The sequence below is a fragment of the Budorcas taxicolor genome, chromosome 13, assembly GCF_023091745.1.
Source record: "Budorcas taxicolor isolate Tak-1 chromosome 13, Takin1.1, whole genome shotgun sequence".
Classification (NCBI taxonomy): domain Eukaryota; kingdom Metazoa; phylum Chordata; class Mammalia; order Artiodactyla; family Bovidae; genus Budorcas; species Budorcas taxicolor.
The window spans coordinates 32,575,863-32,596,572 of NC_068922.1; the positions used below are offsets into that span (position 1 = coordinate 32,575,863).

At 41.0% G+C, this 20,710-nt stretch overlaps 1 protein-coding gene across 1 annotated transcript in view; it reads left to right on the forward strand.

Annotated features, from left to right (window-relative positions):
• Positions 1-20,710, forward strand: part of CACNB2 (calcium voltage-gated channel auxiliary subunit beta 2) — a 416,941-nt gene that overhangs the window by 279,780 nt on the left and 116,451 nt on the right. The window contains exon 3 of the mRNA XM_052650516.1: positions 4,834-4,953. Within this exon, the coding sequence (XP_052506476.1) occupies positions 4,834-4,953 (120 nt within the window). The remainder of the gene's footprint in view (positions 1-4,833; positions 4,954-20,710) is intronic.

A 20,710-nucleotide genomic window follows, 5' to 3' on the forward strand; every position in this document is an offset into this window, starting at 1 on the left:
ATTCTCTTTTCCAGGGGAGCTTCCCAACCCAGGGATCAAACCCAGTTCTCCTGCATTATAGGAAGATTCTTTACCACCTGAGCCACAGGAAAGCCCTTGAATCATCCCCAAACCATCCCGCCCTCAGTCCATGGAGAACTTGCCTTGCGCGAAACCAGTCCCTAGTACCAAAAAGTACTGCTGCCATAGAAGGTCAGTTCAGTTCAGTTCAGTTCAGTTGCTCAGTCGTGTCCAACTCTTTGTGACCCCATGAATCGCAGCACGCCAGGCCTCCCTGTCCATCACCAACTCCCGGAGTTCACTCAGACTCATGTCTGTCGAGTCAGTGATGCCATCCAGCCATCTCATCCTCGGTCGTCCCCTTCTCCTCCTGCCCCCAATCCCTCCCAGCATCAGGGTCTTTTCCAGTGAGTCAACTCTTCACGTGAGGTGGCCAAAGTACTGGAGTTTCAGCTTTAGCATCATTCCTTCCAAAGAAATCCCAGGGTTGATCTCCTTCAGAACGGGCTGGTTGGATCTCTTTGCAGTCCAAGGGACTCTGAAGAGTCTTCTCCAACACCACAGTTCAAGTCCACTGTGCCACTGACTTAGCATTGTTCTGTACGTGAGTCCTGTACATTTGAAATCTTGAGTGTCTGAGATGGGATGCACTTCGGTCTACAATCGAGGTAACCTCGGGATACTATATGGAATTTGATTTTGTCCAAGAGCATTGCTTTAGGCATCATATGAAGATTTCTTACAGGATTAGATGACCCACTTGGGATCCAAGAAGCCATTCCTCAATAAACTGATGACTCTTACCCTTTTGGTTTTAAAAGAGGAAGTACAAGAGCACTCAAGAAAAATGTGAAAATAGACATGGAAATAGACATATGATCAAAACAGAGTACAGCATGAAAAAAGCCAACTTTATAAATCCAAAAATATGTGTTAAAGGCAGAAGGCAATGCTTTTTGTGTAAATATTTGACATAAATTGGAAAACAACAGAAACTTAATAAATAGAAGCATCAATTAATACAATTAACTAACGTTTCCTGTAAGTAAAGAATGCACATTTAGAGTAAAGGTCCTGAGCAGATAAGTAAGTGATCCCAGATGAGCTATTGTTAGACATTAGGCACAGGTTGCATTTTGGAACTGTATGATGAAAAGAAGTTGTAGAAAAGGAAACCTGAGATGTACCTGCCAGGGCAAATATTACAAAGTTCAACTAATCGTACTGAAGGAACCCCAGAGATCGGGGTACAGCTTGTGATGAACCTCATTTGGATTTACGAAAATGACCGCCAGCTCTTCATGACAGAAGGCAGAATGACCCAGAAAGTCCTTATGGTCCCAAAGGCGAAAGCTTAATTAGATACACCACTTCTAACTGCATAAATCAACACTTTCTAAAGGAAGGAGATTAATTGTAAGGCACATGTTGGGAGGGTGACTTGAAAACGCAAGAACTCTGGAGGCTAAATTACGCTACCATTTAATAGTGAGGCTTTTTGGGTGGGCAAATTTCAGGCAGAGGTTATCTGTGTGTCTCTTCATTCTACAATGGATTCATGTAACTTCTATAATTAAAAATATTTTGAAAGTGTATATTTCACAGATCCAAAGAATGAAATCCATGAGGACATCTGTTCAAGTCACAGCTTACATTGTAAAGTGGTCAGAGGTTAATATATTGTTGCAGATATTCAAAAGATCATTGTCAAAACTCAATGCAGAGGGTATTTTATGCTGCTTACTTATTTCAACCTGGTAACAGGTCTCAAAATGACTATGTAATTAAAAGTGTCATCTGATTATAATCAAAGGATTTTTAAATCTTACTTTGTTTATAGTGGAACAAGATCACACACAATTGTGTGTGTGTGTGTGTGTGTGTGTTACACTCTTCCTGTCATTATGGGCTTCTTAATAGGAGAAATTTTGTATCTTCCCTGAGGTGTGACCTGACCGTGTGGGGGGCCTAATGTCCTTTATGGGATATAATTGTGCTTCCTGGTAATTTTCTACTATGCTAGTCCTGCTGTGGGCATTCCTGATGGCTCCATGGTTTAAAAAATAAAAGACCCTGCAATGCAGGAGACACAGCTTCAATCTCTGGGTCAGGGAGATCCCCTGGAGAAAGAAATGGCAACCCACTCCAGTATTCTGGCGTGGGAAATCCCATGGACAGAGGAGCCCGGTGGGCTACAGTCCATATAGTCACAAAAGAGTCAGACACGACTGAGGGACTAAAGAATTCCTGCTATAGGAACCCCTCTGAGAAAATTAGGATTACCCTAGCATGTGTACTGGTGTAGAAAAACTCCTATCACCCCTGTGAATTTTAGAAGAACCAAAAAATTGCAGTGCATTTTCTGTGTCCCATGCATTTCATATTCACTTGATAAAAATATAAGTAATCTATTAATTTATGTTATGATACTACAGTGAACGTGCATTTGATCTACAGTGTTTATTCTAAAGCCTCTCCTGTATTTTCTATTTAAGTCCTGAAGATTGGTCTTAACCTAGAAATGAAAGGAATAGGGATGGGGAGGGTTGGGGAAAATGGGGAGAGGGTGGTAGGATGGAGGGAGGGAGGGGAAAAGTAAGGAAGATTTTCTTAAGAATGCTTTCTTTCATTTGCATGAAACTTTACAAAATAATTACTCCCCCCTCAAACAAAACATAGTTTAGAATGCAGTGATAGAATTTTATGTTTACTTTAGGAAACCTGGAAGTGTGTATTTCTTCATAAACTTTCAAAAAAGTAATCCCATTAATACTGGAAATGAATAAGTATGATTCTTCCCCAAGCCTCAGTCACTTTATTTATAAGAAGTTTGGGCTAAATGGTTCTATGCATATTAACTCCAGCTAATAAATCAACCAAGCTTTTACATTTGTTCCTAATTGCTGTGATAGCAATTCACATGGTTATTTATCCCAGTGACTATTTGGAAAGGTAGTTGCTCAGCTGGAGAAGCGGTTCAAAGTCATTTTGAGCTCCGGTAAATTCATTGCTTAGCGCTGTGGTTACTTTCAAGTCCTATTTCAGTGAGCAAATCTCTCTCTTGCATTTTGTTTAGGAAATGGAACCATCAAGAGCGGCTTTATATTAGAATGGATAAGCATGATTTGATTTCGATTGCCCAACAATATCATAGATCATATTTATTATCTATGAATTGCCCTATGGCATAGGATATACTTTCCGCAGCAGATTAATGGAAAGAGATCGTTAAGAGGAAAATAAAAAGGGAGAGAGTACAGGTTTCATCTTTGAGACGTTTCATCTGAAATAGAAGCATGTCAAACATCCCAGGTGCCTGTTACTGTAGAATCAAAAAGCCCTTTCCAGCTGTTTACACTTCAGATGCAAAATGGCAATTTGACAGACTAACCGGGTGCTGTGAGCGTCTGCGTAAAAAGGCTACAGACGGAGCATGCCCAGTGCGGTGAGCGCGTCCTCCGCCCTCCCCCTCCAGATCTCTGAAGATAAGCCTTGAACTTTGCACTTGCAAATGTCACTGCATACGTTTTGCACTAGGTTGGTTTTTTTTTTTTTTTCCCCTTAAGGTTTTCTCACAACTAATGTCTTTGAACAATCCAAGAGGAGGGAAGATGAGAGGGTCATAAGATGGGTGAAGTTTAGGACGAGTTGATGCCTGTCTTTGGATGCGCTTGAAGTGTTATCTTTAAAGCAATCGAAAGCATCCAAGTGTTTGTTTCCCCTTCCCACTGGGATGGGAAAATAAGAATCTCTTTGGATTGGAGTCCTCCGGGGTAAGAAGTGAAAGCCCCGGAGGCAGAAAGGGACGGAGAAGCGGGGGTTTGCCCAGAGCATGGATGGGAAGCGAGCAGGGGTTCTGCGGGGCTCAGCGCGCACTGAGGATCGGTGCCCGGGGCTGCAGCTGCGGACGGGAAAGGCGCTGTCTGGCTGATGAAGGCCACCTGGATCAGGCTTCTGAAACGCGCCAAGGGAGGAAGGCTGAAGAATTCGGATATCTGTGTAAGCTTCAGGGCTTTCGTAGAGGGGAGACGTTATTTTGTCGTTTCTGTCGCTGGTACAAGTGAGGGCTGTCTGGGGCTCCTGTGATTAGTAATATGATGCTGATTGCGAGAGCGGGAGCGGAAGAGAGTCCTCTAATCCTCTAGCTCCTTTTCCTCTGCGGTGGTTTATCGCCCTAGGAGCTCCCCCTGGGCAGGTGTTTTCCCCGTAGACAGCTTTGACGAAATATCTACTTAAAGGGATTGAAAAAGATACGTTGCTTAAAGATTGAGGGAAGCTGGCAGCTGTTGCCTTACAGTTTTGTCAGAGGAGGCATTGGGTGAATCAGAGGTACCAAAGGATGCTTAAGATCAAAGAGGGGGTCATCTATGGGAGTGGCGTGTCAGACAGTTCAAGTTAATAACTCCCTTGACTTTATGTTTGCTATTGGTTTTTTTAAAGCGTATATTCTTCCTAATTGTAAATTCTCACTGTAGCTGTGGACTGTTCTTGAAGCTCTCCTTGAAAACGGTGTGTGTGTCCTTCACTGCACTGCACCACAGAGTCGGTTTAATGATAAGAGAACTTGTTCCGGCTTCCAGAAAGGCTCCTAATTGGACCATAAGATTTAGGAAGGAAAGGTATCAATAACTTGGACGGCGTAACTCTCCTAGTGAGTGGTCTGCAAACCAAAGCTGGATGTAGGTAGCTGGTTTGCCACCAAAAGGGATTATTTTTATTCCTCTTTTCAGGAATGGACAGCACAATCTAGGAAGCTAACTGCCGTGTCAGTGAGACTTTTCTGTGGCCAGCATCCTAGACGGAATCTCTTTTAATGTCCGTTTTCCTCTCCAGGGTTCGGCAGACTCCTACACCAGCCGTCCATCCGATTCAGATGTTTCTTTGGAGGAAGATCGGGAGGCAGTGCGCAGAGAAGCAGAGCGACAGGCCCAGGCCCAGTTGGAAAAAGCAAAGGTAAAACCCTTCCTTCTCTGCCAAGCACTTTGTGCATTGTGCTGAATCCACGGTGGGCCACCTGCGGAAGTTCCTTCTGAAATGTATATCTGGTCTGTTACCGTGTTTCCTTGATTGGCTGTAAAGAGGTACAGGATGTGGAATGTATTGTCTTCCCTTGGTAGAAAAGGGCAGTGTAATACATGAGTGGTCTTGCCTTTTATGTTGTTTTATAATCCATGGGTGGATGGTTTATTTAGATGCAGAAAAATGATCCCTGAATATACAAAGAGGAAAAACTGCTTCTACTAGGAAAAGGATTTACTTTGTTTTGTTTTCAGGAAACCATTTCTCTACTTAGAAAAACAAACTTTCTTCAAGCTGATGTTTATTCTCTTAGACTTGAACAACCTTTCCCCTCACTTTTACTCCTTAGGTGTTTTATAATGGTATTTTTCTTATATTAAAAAAAATGGATTGTATTATGGTTTTCAAAAAGAAAGCAAGAAAGGATTTTATTAATTAAAGATGTCCCTCCCTTTGGAGCTCTTCTTTCTCTATCCTGTAATAATTAAGTGGAAGGGGGACTGGAAACCAGATATGAAACATAGAAGTACAGAATTTAGCGGAGACTGTTTCATTTCACACATTGCCATGATTTGGATTCTTTCTCCCCTGCAGTGGTTCAAATAGCAGCTATTTCTAAAGCATAGACTGCTATTGTTCAAGTTCAAAGGGCCTTGGTGTGTGTGATACTTGGTAATTTTTAAATGAACCTATTTTAACGAGGTCATTGGTTTTCTTTTGAAAAAAAAAATCACTGCTTTGAAAAAAGAGTAAGTGTTGATTTTGCTAAAAAAAAAAAAAAAAATCCCGGGTAACATTAGAATACTTCTGCTGGCTGCTTCGTCTCTAAGATGAGTAAAATCTCTGTGTGTTGCTATGGGAATCATGGCTTGGAGATGCTGGTCTGAATACATGGACTGCCCTTATGTAATATTCATGACCTCTAGCCCAGCTGCCATAGTAGTTTGCAGAGGAGCTGCCAGGAGACCTTGACTTAAAAAAAAAAGTACTTCTGGACATCAAAACAATGTTCTCACCTCAGCGGGCAGGAAAGTCATCTCCAGGTGTGACAGACTTGACTGCAAGAGGACTCAAAAAGGGCAGAAGCAGAAAACTGATAAAGCAAGGTGTGGCCCCATTGCCACAAACAAATCTGCTCTGCTGAAGTTAACCATTTAAAAATTATGATGTGACATATGGGTGAGAGTGGTGGACATATGCTAAGTGAAACCAGCTGATCACAGAAGGACAGACGCTTTATGATTCCACTGATAGGAGGTATCTAAAGTAGTCAAGGAGGAAGGCTCAAAAGGGAGGGGATATGTGTGTGTATATATATATATATGTAGTTATGTCTGATTCCCATTGTTGTATGGCAGAAACCAACACATTGTAAAGCAACTATCCTCCAATTAAAAAAAATTGTAAATAAAAGAATAATAAAGTAGTCAAACTCCTAGAAGCAGAGGGCAGAATGGTGGTTTCCAGGGACTGGAGGAGGAGGAAATGGGGAGATTTCACAGATAGAAAGTTTCAGTTATATAAGATGAATAAGTCCTAGAGATGTCCTGTACACCATTGTGTCTATAATATAGTACAGTTAACAGTTCTGCTCTTCATTTAAAAATTTTTAAAAGGGTAGGTTTCTTGGTAAATGTTCTACTGCAATAGAAAAATTATCAAGTTGAAATTAATGAATGTACAACCAATGGAGTTAATTGCCCCAAATTTGTCTTGTAGCTAATATATGCTGCAACTTAGAATCTTAATTCTGCATTCTATATTTTGCACCAGGGTGCCAAAGGAAAAAAGAAAATAAAGTCAAGGGAAAAAACTAAATAACAGTTTGTATTCCCGAAATAAGAATGTTCTATTTGCACTTATTTATTCATGTGATTTTTCACATGCTAAAATTAAACATTTTCTCCGGCTCATATCACATCATCATACAATCCAGTGTCTTGCAGGTTTGCTTTTCATTAACCACAAAGTCTTTAGTTATCTGTGGATGTATTTTTGTCTCTCACTGCTGTAAGTCCTGAGTTCAGTGACATAGCTGCATAGAACTTTTTTTTGGTCTTAACTGGAAAATAATTGCTTTACAATGTTGTGTTTGTTTCAACAACTCAAATCAGCTATAAGTATATTCCCACCCTCTTGAGCCTCCCACCCACTACCCCCATCCCACCTCTCTAGGTCATCACAGAGGCGGGTTGGGCTACCTGTGTTATATGGCAGAACTTTTTAGTATCTTTCAACCCAGTATGGATCATAATGTTTTCTTTAATCAAGCCAGATTTGTGTTACTTGTCATACAGACCAAAACATTTATAGTTACAGAGAAGTAGAAGATGAAAGAAAATGAAAAGAATTTAAAACAAAAGCATAATAATTGAAGGGCTATATCCTATGTTTAATAAAACAACTTACATTTATTTTTCTTCTTTAAAATTAGGCCAATTATCTTAAACCTCGGGATTCAAATATATAAGTTACACTAAAGTGAATGAGAATTTGAATATGTTCTGAAAGAAGATACAAAGAGTAGGATTTAAGTGTACTTTTGGTTAAAATCATGGTTTGGTAGGTCTGATTTCTTAATTCTGATATCTTTGAAGAAGGTATACAAAAAAAGGGATCATACATGGGTCATTCATGGGGCTATTTTTAATCTATTTTCCTCCTCCAATATATCATCGTGCCTTTGTGGGATCTATTTCAAAATGAAACCTTAAAGTTCAAAAATATATGAAATCATTGTTGATAGTTTTAAGCACTTTTCCCAAGCATTTTGAAAGATGCAAATGTTCTTTACATTTTTTTTGCGCCTATTATAACATCCTTCAAGTAGAAAGCCTTCATAACTTGGTGCTTTTAACTCACCTACCCTGCAGATCACTTGCCTTAAGTGTGTGCAATATCAAAAATACTGATCTTTCAACCAGAAACAATCATGGAATCATAATAAAGACAAATGAACTTAAAAAAAAAAAAAAAAGCCTGTGCAAGAGCCTGAAATAAACCTCAGTGGTGTTTTCAGACCCTGGCACTCTGTAAATATGTAATATATTATCCATTAATTGCCTTAAGAATACGCCCATGAAATAAGGTGATTGACAAGTAATGAAACTAGAGAAAATAGCTTTTGAAATTAACTGACCTACATAAGATTATATAACCTGGCCCTCTGTGCTTTCCATAAAGCCCAGTACTTTTCACTACTGCTTTGTTATGGCTTCTCTTAAACTAGTAAACTCTACAGTGAACGGATTTAATATTTATTTTGAGGCAAATAACTCACATGACCTTGTTTTTTAACTTGATGTTTTCTGATCCCACATGCACTTTTTGATCTTGTTCAGGTTCTCTGTACTTTGAAGAGCCTGCCCTATTAAATCTGGCGCTCTTTGATATTGCCTTAAAGGCAAATAATATAGGAATTTCATTTATTCCCACATTGATCTTTTTAGTAGAACAGCTTTACTGAGATACAATTCACTCATTTAAAGTGTAACGTTTTGGAGACTTCACTGGTGGTCCAGTGATTGACTTCACCTTTCAGTGCAGAGGGTACAGGTTCAATCCCTGGCAAAGAGCTAAGACTCCACATGCCTTGTGGCCAAAAAAACTAAATATAAAACAGAAACAATATTGTAGCCAAGTCAGTAGAGACTTTAAAAATGGTCCACATCAAAAAAAATCTTTAAAATAGTAAATAAAAAAGTAAAGTGTACAATTCCATGGATTTTAGAATATTTAGTATTGCAACCATTACTGTGGTCAACTTTAGAACATTTTCATTGTCCCCCTAAGAAATCTCATGTTCTAAATTAGCAGTCACATGCTGTTCTTCCCACCCACCTCAGCCCTAGGCAACCACTCTTCAACTTCCTGTCTCCATAGATTTGTTAGTTCTGGTTATTGCATATAAATGAAATCATCCAATAGGAGGTCTGTCGTGACTGGCTACTTTCATTTAAGTAACATTTTCAGCATTTATTCCTGTTTCCACATGTATCAGCACTCTGTCCTTTTTCCTTGACAAGTAATAGTCCATTGTATGCATTTATCACATTTTATTTACTCGTTTATCATCAGTTGGTGGACATTTGGGTTGTTTCCATCTTTAAGCTAGGACTGGAAAAGGTCAGTTTTCATTCCATTTGCCTTTCCCAAAGAAAGGCAATCCCAAAGAATGCTCAAACTACCACACGATTGACTCATCTCACATGCTACTAAAGTAATGCTCAAAATTCTCCAAGCCAGGCTTCAGCAATATGTGAACCAAACTTCCAGATGTTCAAGCTGGTTTTAGAAAAGGCAGAGGAACCAGAGATCAAATTGCCAACATCCACTGGATCATGGAAAAAGCAAGAGAGTTCCAGAAAAACATCTATTTCTGCTTCATTGACTATGCCAAAGCCTTTGAGTGTGTGGATCACAATAAACTGTGGAAAATTCTGAAAGAGATGGGAATCCCAGACCACCTGACCTGCCTCTTGAGAAACCTGTATGCAGGTCAGGAAGCAACAGTTAGAACTGGACATGGAACAACAGACTGGTTCCAAATAGGAAAAGGAGTGCGTCAAGGCTGTATATTGTCACCCTGCTTATTTAACTTATATACAGAGTACATCATGAGAAAAGCTGGGCTGGAGGAAGCACAAGCTGAAATCAAGATTGCTGGGAAAAATATCAATAACCTCAGATATGCAGATGATACCACCCTTATGGCAGAAAGTGAAGAAGAACTAAAGAGCTTCTTGATGAAAGTGAAAGAGGAGAGTGAAAAAGTTGTCTTAAAGCTCAACATTCAGAAAACGAAGATCATGGCATCCGGTCCCATCACTTCATGGGAAATAGATGGGGAAACAGTGGAAACAGTGGCTGACTTTATTTTTGTGGGCTCCAGTATCACTGTAGATGGTGACTGCAGCCATGAAATGAGTTATGACCAACCTAGACAGCATATTCAAAAGCAGAGACATTACTTTGCCAACAAAGTTCTGTCTAGTCAAGGCTGTGGTTTTTCCAGTGGTCATGTATGGATGTGAGAGTTGGACTATAAAGAAAGCTGAGCGCCGAAGAATTGATGCTTTTGAACTGTGGTATTGGAGAAGACTCTTGAGAGTCCCTTGGACTGCAAAGAGATCCAACCAGCCCATCCTAAAGGAGACCAGTCCTGAGTGTTCATTGGAGGGACTAATGTTGAAGCTGAAGCTCCAATACTTTGGCCACCTGATGCAAAGAACTGACTCATTGGAAAAGACCCTGATGCTGGGAAAGATTGAAGGTGGGAGGAGAAGGGGACGACAGAGGATGAGATGGTTGGATGGCATCACTGACTCAATGGACATGAGTTTAACTAAACTGGGAGTTGGTGATGGACAGAGAAGCCTGGCATGCTGCAATCCATGGGGTCGCAGAGTTGGACATGACTGAGTGACTGAACTGAACTGAATAATGCCGTTATGAACATGCATGTAAAAATTTTGCATGGACATTGCTGGGTTCTAAAATCATCATTTTTTTATTGAAAGACTTTTTTTTTCTTTTTCCTTTCACTTCCCTCGAAATGATCTTTCCTGTGTGCAGAGATTCTGAGTTGAGAAATCTGGATGTGGAAGGAATTGGGGCAGAAATGAAATAGGTTTGGTGTGGTATTCTTAGAAAAATGAATTAATGTGAAATTCTAAGTCAATTGTTCTCTTACCAGTAAATGTCTATTGTATTGAACTGTATTAGTCACAGTTGATGGGTATAGGAGGCATTGAAAGGCCAGAACCATAAGAAAAAAACAGACAGATAAGCAAAATATCTCTGCAGAAGGCTTCTAGTATTTGTTCAGGGAGAAAAGCTGTGGCCTTAAATCACGCTAGTCAGAAGCAGACTAGAAGTATTTTAGTCTCCAGACAGACTGCCCCCAGCTGGCAGAACAGAAAATTCTTCTTGCAGGTGGTGATGGCTTCAAACTATACCTTCCCATATGGATAGATGCAGTTTAGGTTGTAAAGTAGAAACTGGGGAGTGGAGAAGAAGGAAAACTTGGTAAGCAATGTGAGGAATGGCCAACATTAGGAAAGGCTTGGCAGTCAGAAAACATGGAACCTTCTAGAGGAAGGATTACTTTTCTGAGATCTTGTCAACTTGAAGATGTCTTTGTTCTAGTCTCGTATTTAAGTACTGCTTTGGCTGGGCATAATATTCATATATGAAAAGCATTTTCGCCCAGAATTTTCAAGACATTGCTTTGTTTTCCTCTGGCATCCAGCACTGCTGTTGTGATAGCCAGTCTCATTCTGTCTCTGAGTGCGATTTCTACATGATTTTCTCTAATACTTTGAGAGCTGTTTGAAATTTGAGCTTGATGTGAAGCTTGTTATTTCTGGTGAGCAGCATTTCATATGAATATTCATTGTGAAGGGCCAGTCTCTTCACTTCTGGAAAGCGTGTTGTTTATCTATTTATTTGCTTTTGATCATTACTTTCTCTGCTTTCCTTTTTCTAGTTCTCTCATTTATCAGATGTCTGCTTTGGGTTTTCTTCTCTACTTTTTTTTTTCTTACTATCCTTTTTGTCTTTTTGTTCTGAGTTTTTCTCCACCTTTAACATACTTACTGAAATTTTTGTTTTTGAAAATTTCTAATTCCCAACAGCTTTCCTGTCATTTCTCCTTTTATAGCTTCTTGTCTTCATTACATGGCTATAATATTTTCTCTTATATCCCTTAAGATTTCTTTTAGGTTTTATGTAATGTGTTTTTTTAAAACTTTTAATTGGATTTTATTTATGTATCTGGAGATTTCCTTCAAAAGTTTGATTTTGGGTTATCCATTCATAGTTAAGGATTTCCCAGGTGGCGCAGTGGTAAAGAATCTGCCTGTCAATGCAGGAGACACAAGAGATGCAGGTTTGATCCCTGGATTGAGAAGATCCCTTGGAGGAGGAAATGGTAATCTGCTCCAGTACTCTTGCCTGGAAAATTCCATGGGCAGAGGAGCCTGGAGGGCTGCAGTCCATGGGGTCGTAGAGTCAGACACTACTGAGCAACTGAGTGTTCAAAGCACATTCATAGTTAAGAGCAAGATATAAGGCTGAGTGGAAGCTTTCAGACTGATGGTAAAGCTTCTTGACGGCTAGTTTTGGTAGGGTAGTGGTGGGAGGGAGTTGCTCTTCATCTGGTCAGCGTCCCCAAAGGAGTCCCTGGTCTCTTTACTTTAATTCTCACTCTTTCTACTTCACTAGCTGCCACTGCCTCTTGTTTTCTGTATTCTCAGTTTTTTGTCTACTTCCATCTCATTCGCTGTCCTAAAGCTATGGGTTTAGACTTTTTTCACACACAGGAAAAAAAAAAAATAGTTTCAGGAGGAAGCATTTGTTCAATTGACCAGGTTTTTAATCTTAGTATTTATCAATAAGCATACTATAACAGAAGAAAAATGTTTCTCATATTACCTTAGTTTATAAATGCCAGAATCGTATCCAGTTGGAAATATCTCCTACCTGGCCTTTTCAGAAGAATGAATAAACAGGAATGTGTTCATTCACCTTCAACCCGAAGATGAATTTGTATTTCAAAAAACATTAGACATGTTTCTAAAAATGTATCTTAGTGAGCAAAGCATGTGGGAGGTAGGAGAGATGTGTGTATGCCTAGATCACATAGTTTCTTAAACCCACAAGATAGACTATTGGACAGAATTCAGAGAACATGTGGCAGGTATTAGAGTAGATGGCTCCACATAGGGGGGAAAAACGCATTTAATTGGTACAAAATAAAATCCAGCAGAGAGGTCTCATCATCAGAAACATAAAGTATGGGAGACATTCTTTGGTAAATATTTTAGACTCAGATTATTTTCCCACTGCTCATTTTAGTACTCTCTTAATTTTTGCGTTGAAAAACTGTCAGCCCTCTTTTACTCATAGCAATTACCTTCCAAATAGTGCTAGAAAATTGGCAAAATATGTCTAATTTCCAACATCGTGAGTTAGTTTGTTGTTCAAATATATATTAGGTTAGGCTGTAAGAAAGAAAAAGTGTGTGAAAGCCCCATGGACCTGAAAGGCTTCTGCATAGCTCATAAATATGAGTAGGTCGGTACAGTCATATATGTTGGTGCTGTAATTCCACTCATCTCAAATGTTAGTTGACAATAATAGTAATAACGCAGTAATAATGACACTTATTGAGTGATTAATGTTCATTGTAAGCAATTTGAAAGCTAGAAAAGGAAAAGGCAAAGCTCTTCATCCTAGAGCATTTTGAAATCCTCTAGAGCAGTTATCTAGATAAAAGTAAATCCCTGATGCTGGGCAAGGTGGAAGGCAGGAAGAGAAGGGGACAACAGGATGAGGTGATTGGATGGCACCACTGACTCAATGGACATGAGTTTGAGCAGGCTTCAGGAGTTGGTGATGGACAGGGAAGCCTGGCATGCTGCAGTCCATGGGGTCGCGAAGAGTCGGACATGACTAAGTGACTGAACAGAGCAGTTACAATCATGTAACACAGACAGTATCAATTCCTTTACTATCTTTCACATCAGGACAAACTACTCTCCGTTCAGTGGCTTAGGTCACAATGATCTTCTGTGCATTACTGGCCGGCTGGCAGGTGAGCTGGTGACCGGCTGATCTGGGATGGCCTCTTGCCTGTGTCTGTAGGTTGGCAGCTGTCAGGCTGGGCTGCTCCTCCTCCTCTGGGTGATCTCCCATCGCCAGCAGGCTGGCTGGCTCCTCCTCCCAGTATTCTCAGGGTTACAAGCATGGAAAGAGAGAACAGGTCCCAGAGGGCAATATTCCAGTCTCTTCTTGTTTCCTGTGTGCTAATACCCTCTGGCTCAAACTCTCAGCCTGTAGTGGGTGTGGGAGGGAATGCCCAGGGCCACAGATTCCAGTGGGTAGTTGTTAAAGCCAATTTCAGCAAACCATCTGCTGCACCCATCTTTTTTTCTCCCTTCCCTTTGGAAGAACAAATGTCTCCCTACCTTTTGACAACCCTGGCTTCCTCCCATCCCCATCTCTCCCTTCCTGTTAGTACCAACCTGAATTATACCAGCGTTAGCTCTCACTTCCTCTTCTGTCATTTCTTCCCCACTTCCTTGAAACCAATTTCTGTCTCTCTTTATTGATGGTCTCTAGCGATGTTCACTGACCTCTTATTAACTGGTCCCTGGACTTCTTTGTAAGCCTTGCCTTTTTTTTTTTTTTTCCCATCTCTACTAAGTCTATTTAAAATGACAGGTCCTGGCTACAACACAAGCCTATTTCTACTACCTCTCTTCCTTTTCAATCTCTTTCACCATTTCCCTCCACTGAAGTGTGGAAGTTTATTCCACCAAATGCAACAACCTTGACCTTCTGACTTTCTAAAAATTCTTTTTTTATTTGATGTGTAACTGACTTACAATGTTAAGTTCCACTGCACAGTAAAGTGACTCAGTTATACATAGATATATATTATATAGCTATATATATATATATATATATATACACACATTCTTTTTCATATTCTTTTCCATTATGGTTTAGCACAGTATATTGAATATAGTTCACTATGCTATACAGTAGAACCTGTTGTTTATCCAGTCTATATATACTAGTTTGCATATGCTAACTCCAAACTCTCACTCCTACCCTCTCCCACCCCCACCTTGGCAACCACCAGTTTATTCCCTATGGCCCTGATTTCGTTTCTGTTTGCTAAATAGGTTCATTTGTGTTGTAGTTTAGACTCCACATATAAGTGATACCATATAGTATTTGTCATTCTCTTTCTAACTTGCTTCACTTAGTATGGTCATCTCTAGCTTCATCCTTGTTGCAGCAAATGGCATTACTTCATTTTTTTAATAGCTGAGCAGTATTCCATTGACCTACTGGCTTTTATCTTTGGAGGCATGACTTTGGCTTTCAAACCAAATGCTATTCCTCAGGAGCCACTGCAGAGGCAGAGGGCTGCCAGCAGCTTGTGCTCTGGTGCACTCCTCCTGGATTCAGCTGAAGCAGCTCTGTTATTCATATTTTTTTGGACATATTGGGACTGCTGTGTAATTTCTCCTTTCAATATAGAATTTCATCACTGTAACAAGCTTTACATCACTTCCATCTTTCCTTTTACCATTTCATCCTTCACACTGGTTCATCATCACTTTAATTCTGCACCTCTCCCCGTGACCTCTCTCCCTAGTGTTAGTATCTCACATCTGCCTTTTTGGGAATCTCTATCAATTCAGCTATTTAGAATGGAGCTCCCCAATTCTTTCTTTCAAACCTTTTCTTTTCTGCATTTTTAAAAATTTCTGTCAGTGTTAATGTCATCCTCCCAAACCCATAGACTTAGTCCAGGCATCAGCAGGGTTTATTTCTGTAAAGGGTTAGATAGGAGATATTTTAGTTGCTGTGGGTCATGTGGTCTCTCACAATTACTCAACTCAAGGAAACCTGGGATTGGATTCCATCTCTGCGTAGACTGCTTGACCTTTGATAAGTTATGTGTGGTGCTCTTGGTTTCAGTGATAATTGCATGAGCTGGTGCCTGTCCAGTTCAGAGTTCCCAGGCAAGGGACTGGGATAGGCACAGGCAGCTCCTCCTCCTGCCTTCAACGTCAGTGTCTAATGGGGTATCTGTATTAGAAGTGATGCAGCTCCTCATTTCATTCCCCTTTCAGTTGTGCAAGATCACCAGATGCCATTATATATGGATGTTACCAAACTCACATTTGGCTGCTCGTCACTCAAGAATCCACTAAGAGACAACTGTTGGGTTAAAGGAAAGATAGCTTTACTGAGGAAGTTAGCAATCCTGGGAAGAAAGTGGATTCACGTCTTAAAAAACCAACTCTTCCTTGCTGATCAGGAGGCAGGGGCTTTTAAAGGAGAGTTTCAGGGCTGCGCGTAAGCAGAGGAAGGGAGCTACATTCAGAACAGCAGAGTCAACTCTGACAGTCATCTTGAAATTGGTCATATAGTGGTCTGATCAGTGTCATCTTGATTGTTTTAAGTAAAGTTAATCTTCAGTTCCAGAGTGGTTCTGTTCCCATTTCCTTGAGGTCAGTTCTCAGAATTGTGCAGGATGGAGTAGTTCATATCTCGGCTGTAGTCTGGTCATCATGTAGTTAACTTCTTCCACCTGGTGGGCGTTTCATTCTCTGCCAAACAGCTCAAAGGACAAGGCTCAGAATATTATCCATAGCTCCTGACGAGGAACTAAAGGTCTTTGTCTTTGTTTAATGATGAAACTATTTATTATTTTGTCTTTTTGACCATTTCCCTTTGTATCTACGTTTTCTCATGTCTCTGATTAGACTTAGTCTCTGGCTCAAGTTTTTCTACAGACAAGAGGCAGGCGGAGGACATGGGGTGGAGAATCTGTCTTGGAAAGGCCCTGTAGGGCCCTGCTCTGTTGCTTGGTCGCTACCATATTGGAGTTGCTCCTGGCTCGGTCCTGGGTCCTGGGTAACGCATCTGTACTGGCTGCTGCCCTGTGTAACCTTTGCACTATCACATGATCTTCACAGCTCATCCATGAGGTCCAGTTGAGCCCCTGTCCATCCCCAGGACTGAGGTGGTGTCCTGTCCCCAGCACTAGACTGTAAGCCCCTTGAAAGTAAAGGCAGAGGCTCCATGTTTCTTAAAGGGGCTTCCCTGGTGGCTCAGATGGTAAGAGTCTGCCTGCAGTGTGGGAGACCAGACTTCAGTCCCTGGGTCAGGAAGATCCTCTGGGGAAGGGAATGGCTACCCACTCCAGTATTCTTGCCTAGAGAATTCCATGGACAGAGAAGGCTGGCAGGTTACAGTCCATGGGGTCACAAAGGGTTGGACACAACTGAGTGGCTTGGGCCTCCCTGATGCCTCAGTGGTAAAGAATCCGTCTGCCAGTGCAGGATATGCAGGTTTGATCCCTGGGTCAGGAAGATCCCCTGGGAGAAGAAATAGCAACCCCCTCCAGTATTCTTGCTGGGAAAATCCCATGGGCAGAGAGGAGCCTAATGGGCTACAGTCCTTGGGGTCACACAGAGTCAGACATGACTGAGCAACTAAACACGTGTTCATGCTGTGTAAGGACACTGTAAGGAGAAGCTTCTTCGTCTCATGGTTGCAGACTCCTGCCTCTGTTATCAAGAGCAAGTTAACAAACGATGCTCTCTTGCTCTTCTCATGGGCTCTTTCCTGAGTAACACTTGAGTATTTTAGGAATAAAATTACATGCCGTTCCCTCCTTCTTTATGGTTATATTTATCTTGGCAGTCTACCCAGGAGTGAGTTTTAAGTTTCTTATGGATAAGAGTTACATGTTTAAAAGAGAACCTGATACTCGAATTCAACACTCTCTTCCAGTGGATTTATGGTTTTTATTAATGGAAGTTCTAGGAATCTGAGGTTTGCCCACATTCAAACTGCACTCTGGTGTAAGAACCCTTGTAAAGACTGTTAACATAATACAGACTTGTGGCAGTTTCAAAACCATAAATGGATTGGGGAAGGATTATTATAAACTTTGCTGCTCAAGCATTCTTTTTTGTCAAGAGCTGTAACTGAACATCTTTGTGATATCTTTATAAACATAGCTATAAATACATGATCCTTCTCTTTTTCTCTCTATCATATATGAACGGGGATCAACGCAAAGACTTTTAAGCACTTAAAATAGACAACCTCTCTCTGCTCTTGAGCTTTTGCCCTACCAAGAGCTAAGTGAAAGATGTTGAAAACTGTGAAAGAGCAGAATTTGTTGAATTGGCAAACATTTGATGGGTGGTTTTGTGCTTTTGAGCTAGGAGCTGGAAGAAGGGATGTCAGGGATCTGCTCGATGTGGTTTCTCCCTCAAGAATCTCATGGGCTGATTAACGATGATGCCAAAATGCTTGTCGCTGTGAGAGCTTCCCAGGTGGCTCAGTGGTAAAGACTGCACCTGACACGCAGAGACACAGGTTCAATCCTGGGTCAGGAAGATCCCCTGGAAAAGGAAATGGCAACCCACTTCAGTATTCTGGCCTGGAAAATCCCATGGACAGAGGAGCCTGATGGGCTGTAGTCCCTGGGGTTCCCAAGAGTCAGACATAGCTGAGCAAACCACAGCAGCAGCAGTGAGCCAGACCCTGTAGGGATGGGGAGCAGGTAGGTGGTGGAAATAAGGCTGGGGTGGAGGAGGGCTGGACAGCAGAAACAGGGGTTACGGGTGCCCCCATGGTGCAGTGCATGTCTCTTCAGGGATAGACCTCTGCTGACCAGTGATGTGCTTTTTCTAAGGGTTATCAAGATTGACTGCTAACTGAAGATCTCAACAAAGGCTGTTATTTGGCTTAATTTTGCTTAAATGCCATCTAATTCCAATTTACGTTTTACGATCAATGCACTGAAGTGTTTTTTTTTTTACCTCTCTTTACCGTTTTGAAGTGTATGCACTGCTGAGTCCTGTTGACCATATTCATGTTATGTAATATCTCTAGAACTTTCACATCTTACACACCTGAAACTCTCTACCTGTTGACCAACACCTCTTTCTTTCTACCTCCCTACAGCCCCCAAACTACCTTTCTTTTTTTATCTAATTTGGCTGCACCGGGTCTCAGTTGTGGCTTGCAGGGTCTTCAGTGTTCATTGCAGCACATGGGATCTTTAGTTCCCTGACCAGGTATCCAACTCGGCATTGGGAGCTGGGAGTCTTGGCCACTGGATCACCGGAGAAGTCCTGGAAACCATCTTTCTACTTTCTCTTTCCTTGATTGTGACTACCTGAGGTATCTCATGTAAATGGGATCATACGGTATTGGTCCTTTTAAAAAAAAAACAAATTATTATTTATTTGGCTTTGTTGGATCTCAGTAGCCCTATGGCCTGTGGGATCTTAGTTCCCTGACCAGGGATTGAACCCACATCCCCTGTATTGGGAAGTAGATTTTTAACCAATGGACCACTAGAGAAGTCCCACAATATTTATCCTTTTCTGACTGGTTTCTTTTACTCAGCATCATGTCCTCAAGGCTTATCCATGTTGTAACATGTGACACAACTTCCTTCTTTTTTAAGACCAAATAATACTCCATTATGTTAACAGACCACATTTTCTTCCTCCATTTATATGCTGAGGGATCTGTTGTAGGCTGCTTTTTCCTCTTGTCTACTGCGAATAATGCTGTAAAGAATTTTTTGTGTGTCTTGGACTTTTTTTTAATGATGCTGTTAAGCTTTTCCATCAGCCAACAGTAGCTTATGTTTATATGATGTCTTAGTGTTGAAATCTCCAATATCCCAAAGTATTACTTTGCTTGGTCTTTGCAACTACTCAGTGGGGAGGGCAGAGTTCCCCATTTTAAGAATGAGGAAATTGAGGCAGTGTCTCTTCAAGACATTGAAGAGTCTTGCCCAAGCTCATTGAGCTGTTAGTGGTGGAATTAGTACAAGGACCCAAGATTCTCTCCTTGCTATACATGATTTTTATTTATTTATTTTGGGCTGTGCTGGGTGTTTGCTGCTGTGTAGGCATTTCTCCACTTGGGGCGAACGGGAGCTGCTCTAGTAGCAGTGTGTGGGTTTCGAATTGCAGTGGATTCTTTTCGCTGAGGATCAGGGGCTCTAGGGCGCAGACTTCAGTAGTTGCGGCACATGCAGCTCCCGGGCCCTAGAGCAAGGCTCAGTTGTTGCGGCTCCCAGGCATAGTTGCTCCACTGCATGTGGGATCTTCCCGGAGCAGGGGTCAAACTCATGTCTCCAGCACTGGCTGGGGGATTCCTCGCCAGTAAGCCACCAGGGAAGGCCCCAGGCTTCTCTCTTGTAAGATTCTGTCCTATGTTCTTTCACCTAATCAGTGAGCCCTTCTTAGAAAGATATAAACCGAGAATGCACTAACGTTGCCTCTTTGTTTCATGCTCTGGAGGAGCTAAAGGGATAAACTTGTTTTCTTAAATAACAAAAGCAAGAAAAAAAAGCATGGCAACCGTTAAAACAAGTTTAAAAGTAAAAACACCACCTCTGCTATTTTTTTTCCCTTGCTATTGTATCTAGGTAAGTACAATTAGAGTTGACAAGCAAAGTATCTTTTTTCCCCCGCATTTTAAGTTTAGTTTATGATATTTATGCCACTGATTTGGAATGGGTGCTTTTTTACCTTTTTAATATCCTTAAAACAAAAATTTTGAGCTAAAATGTCTTGAATCTAACCAAAGAAGTAGCATTCAGGATATGTTGTATACTGTATTCTTGGTTAAATGGAGATCCAAATGGAATGTACCTAAAAAATTTTGACTAGGATCTTCCTATAGAGAAATGGAAAACTAAAGACTTCCCAGGTGGTACTAGTGGTAAAGAACCTGCCTGCCAATGCAGGAGGCATAAGAGACACAGGTTCAATCCCTGGGTCCACAGGATCCCCTGGAGGAGGGCATGACAACTAACTCCAGTATACTTGCCTGGAGAATCCCATGGACAGAGGAGCCTGGCAGGCTACAGACTTAGGGTCACACAGAGTTGGACACGACTGAAGTGACTGAGCACACACATTCAAATATCTAGGAAACAGGTTGGGTGGAGAATGCTAAAGAAACATTTTAAGTAGGGCAAGGGAGAGAAGATTGAAATTACAATGAAACTATTTGAAAAGAGATTTCGTAAGTGTTGTTTCCTGCTAAGATTAAAAAAAATGGTGAAAGAATGGTCTAAAAATTATAGCATCCAAAAATGTGACGTTAGATGTTATAATTGACTCAA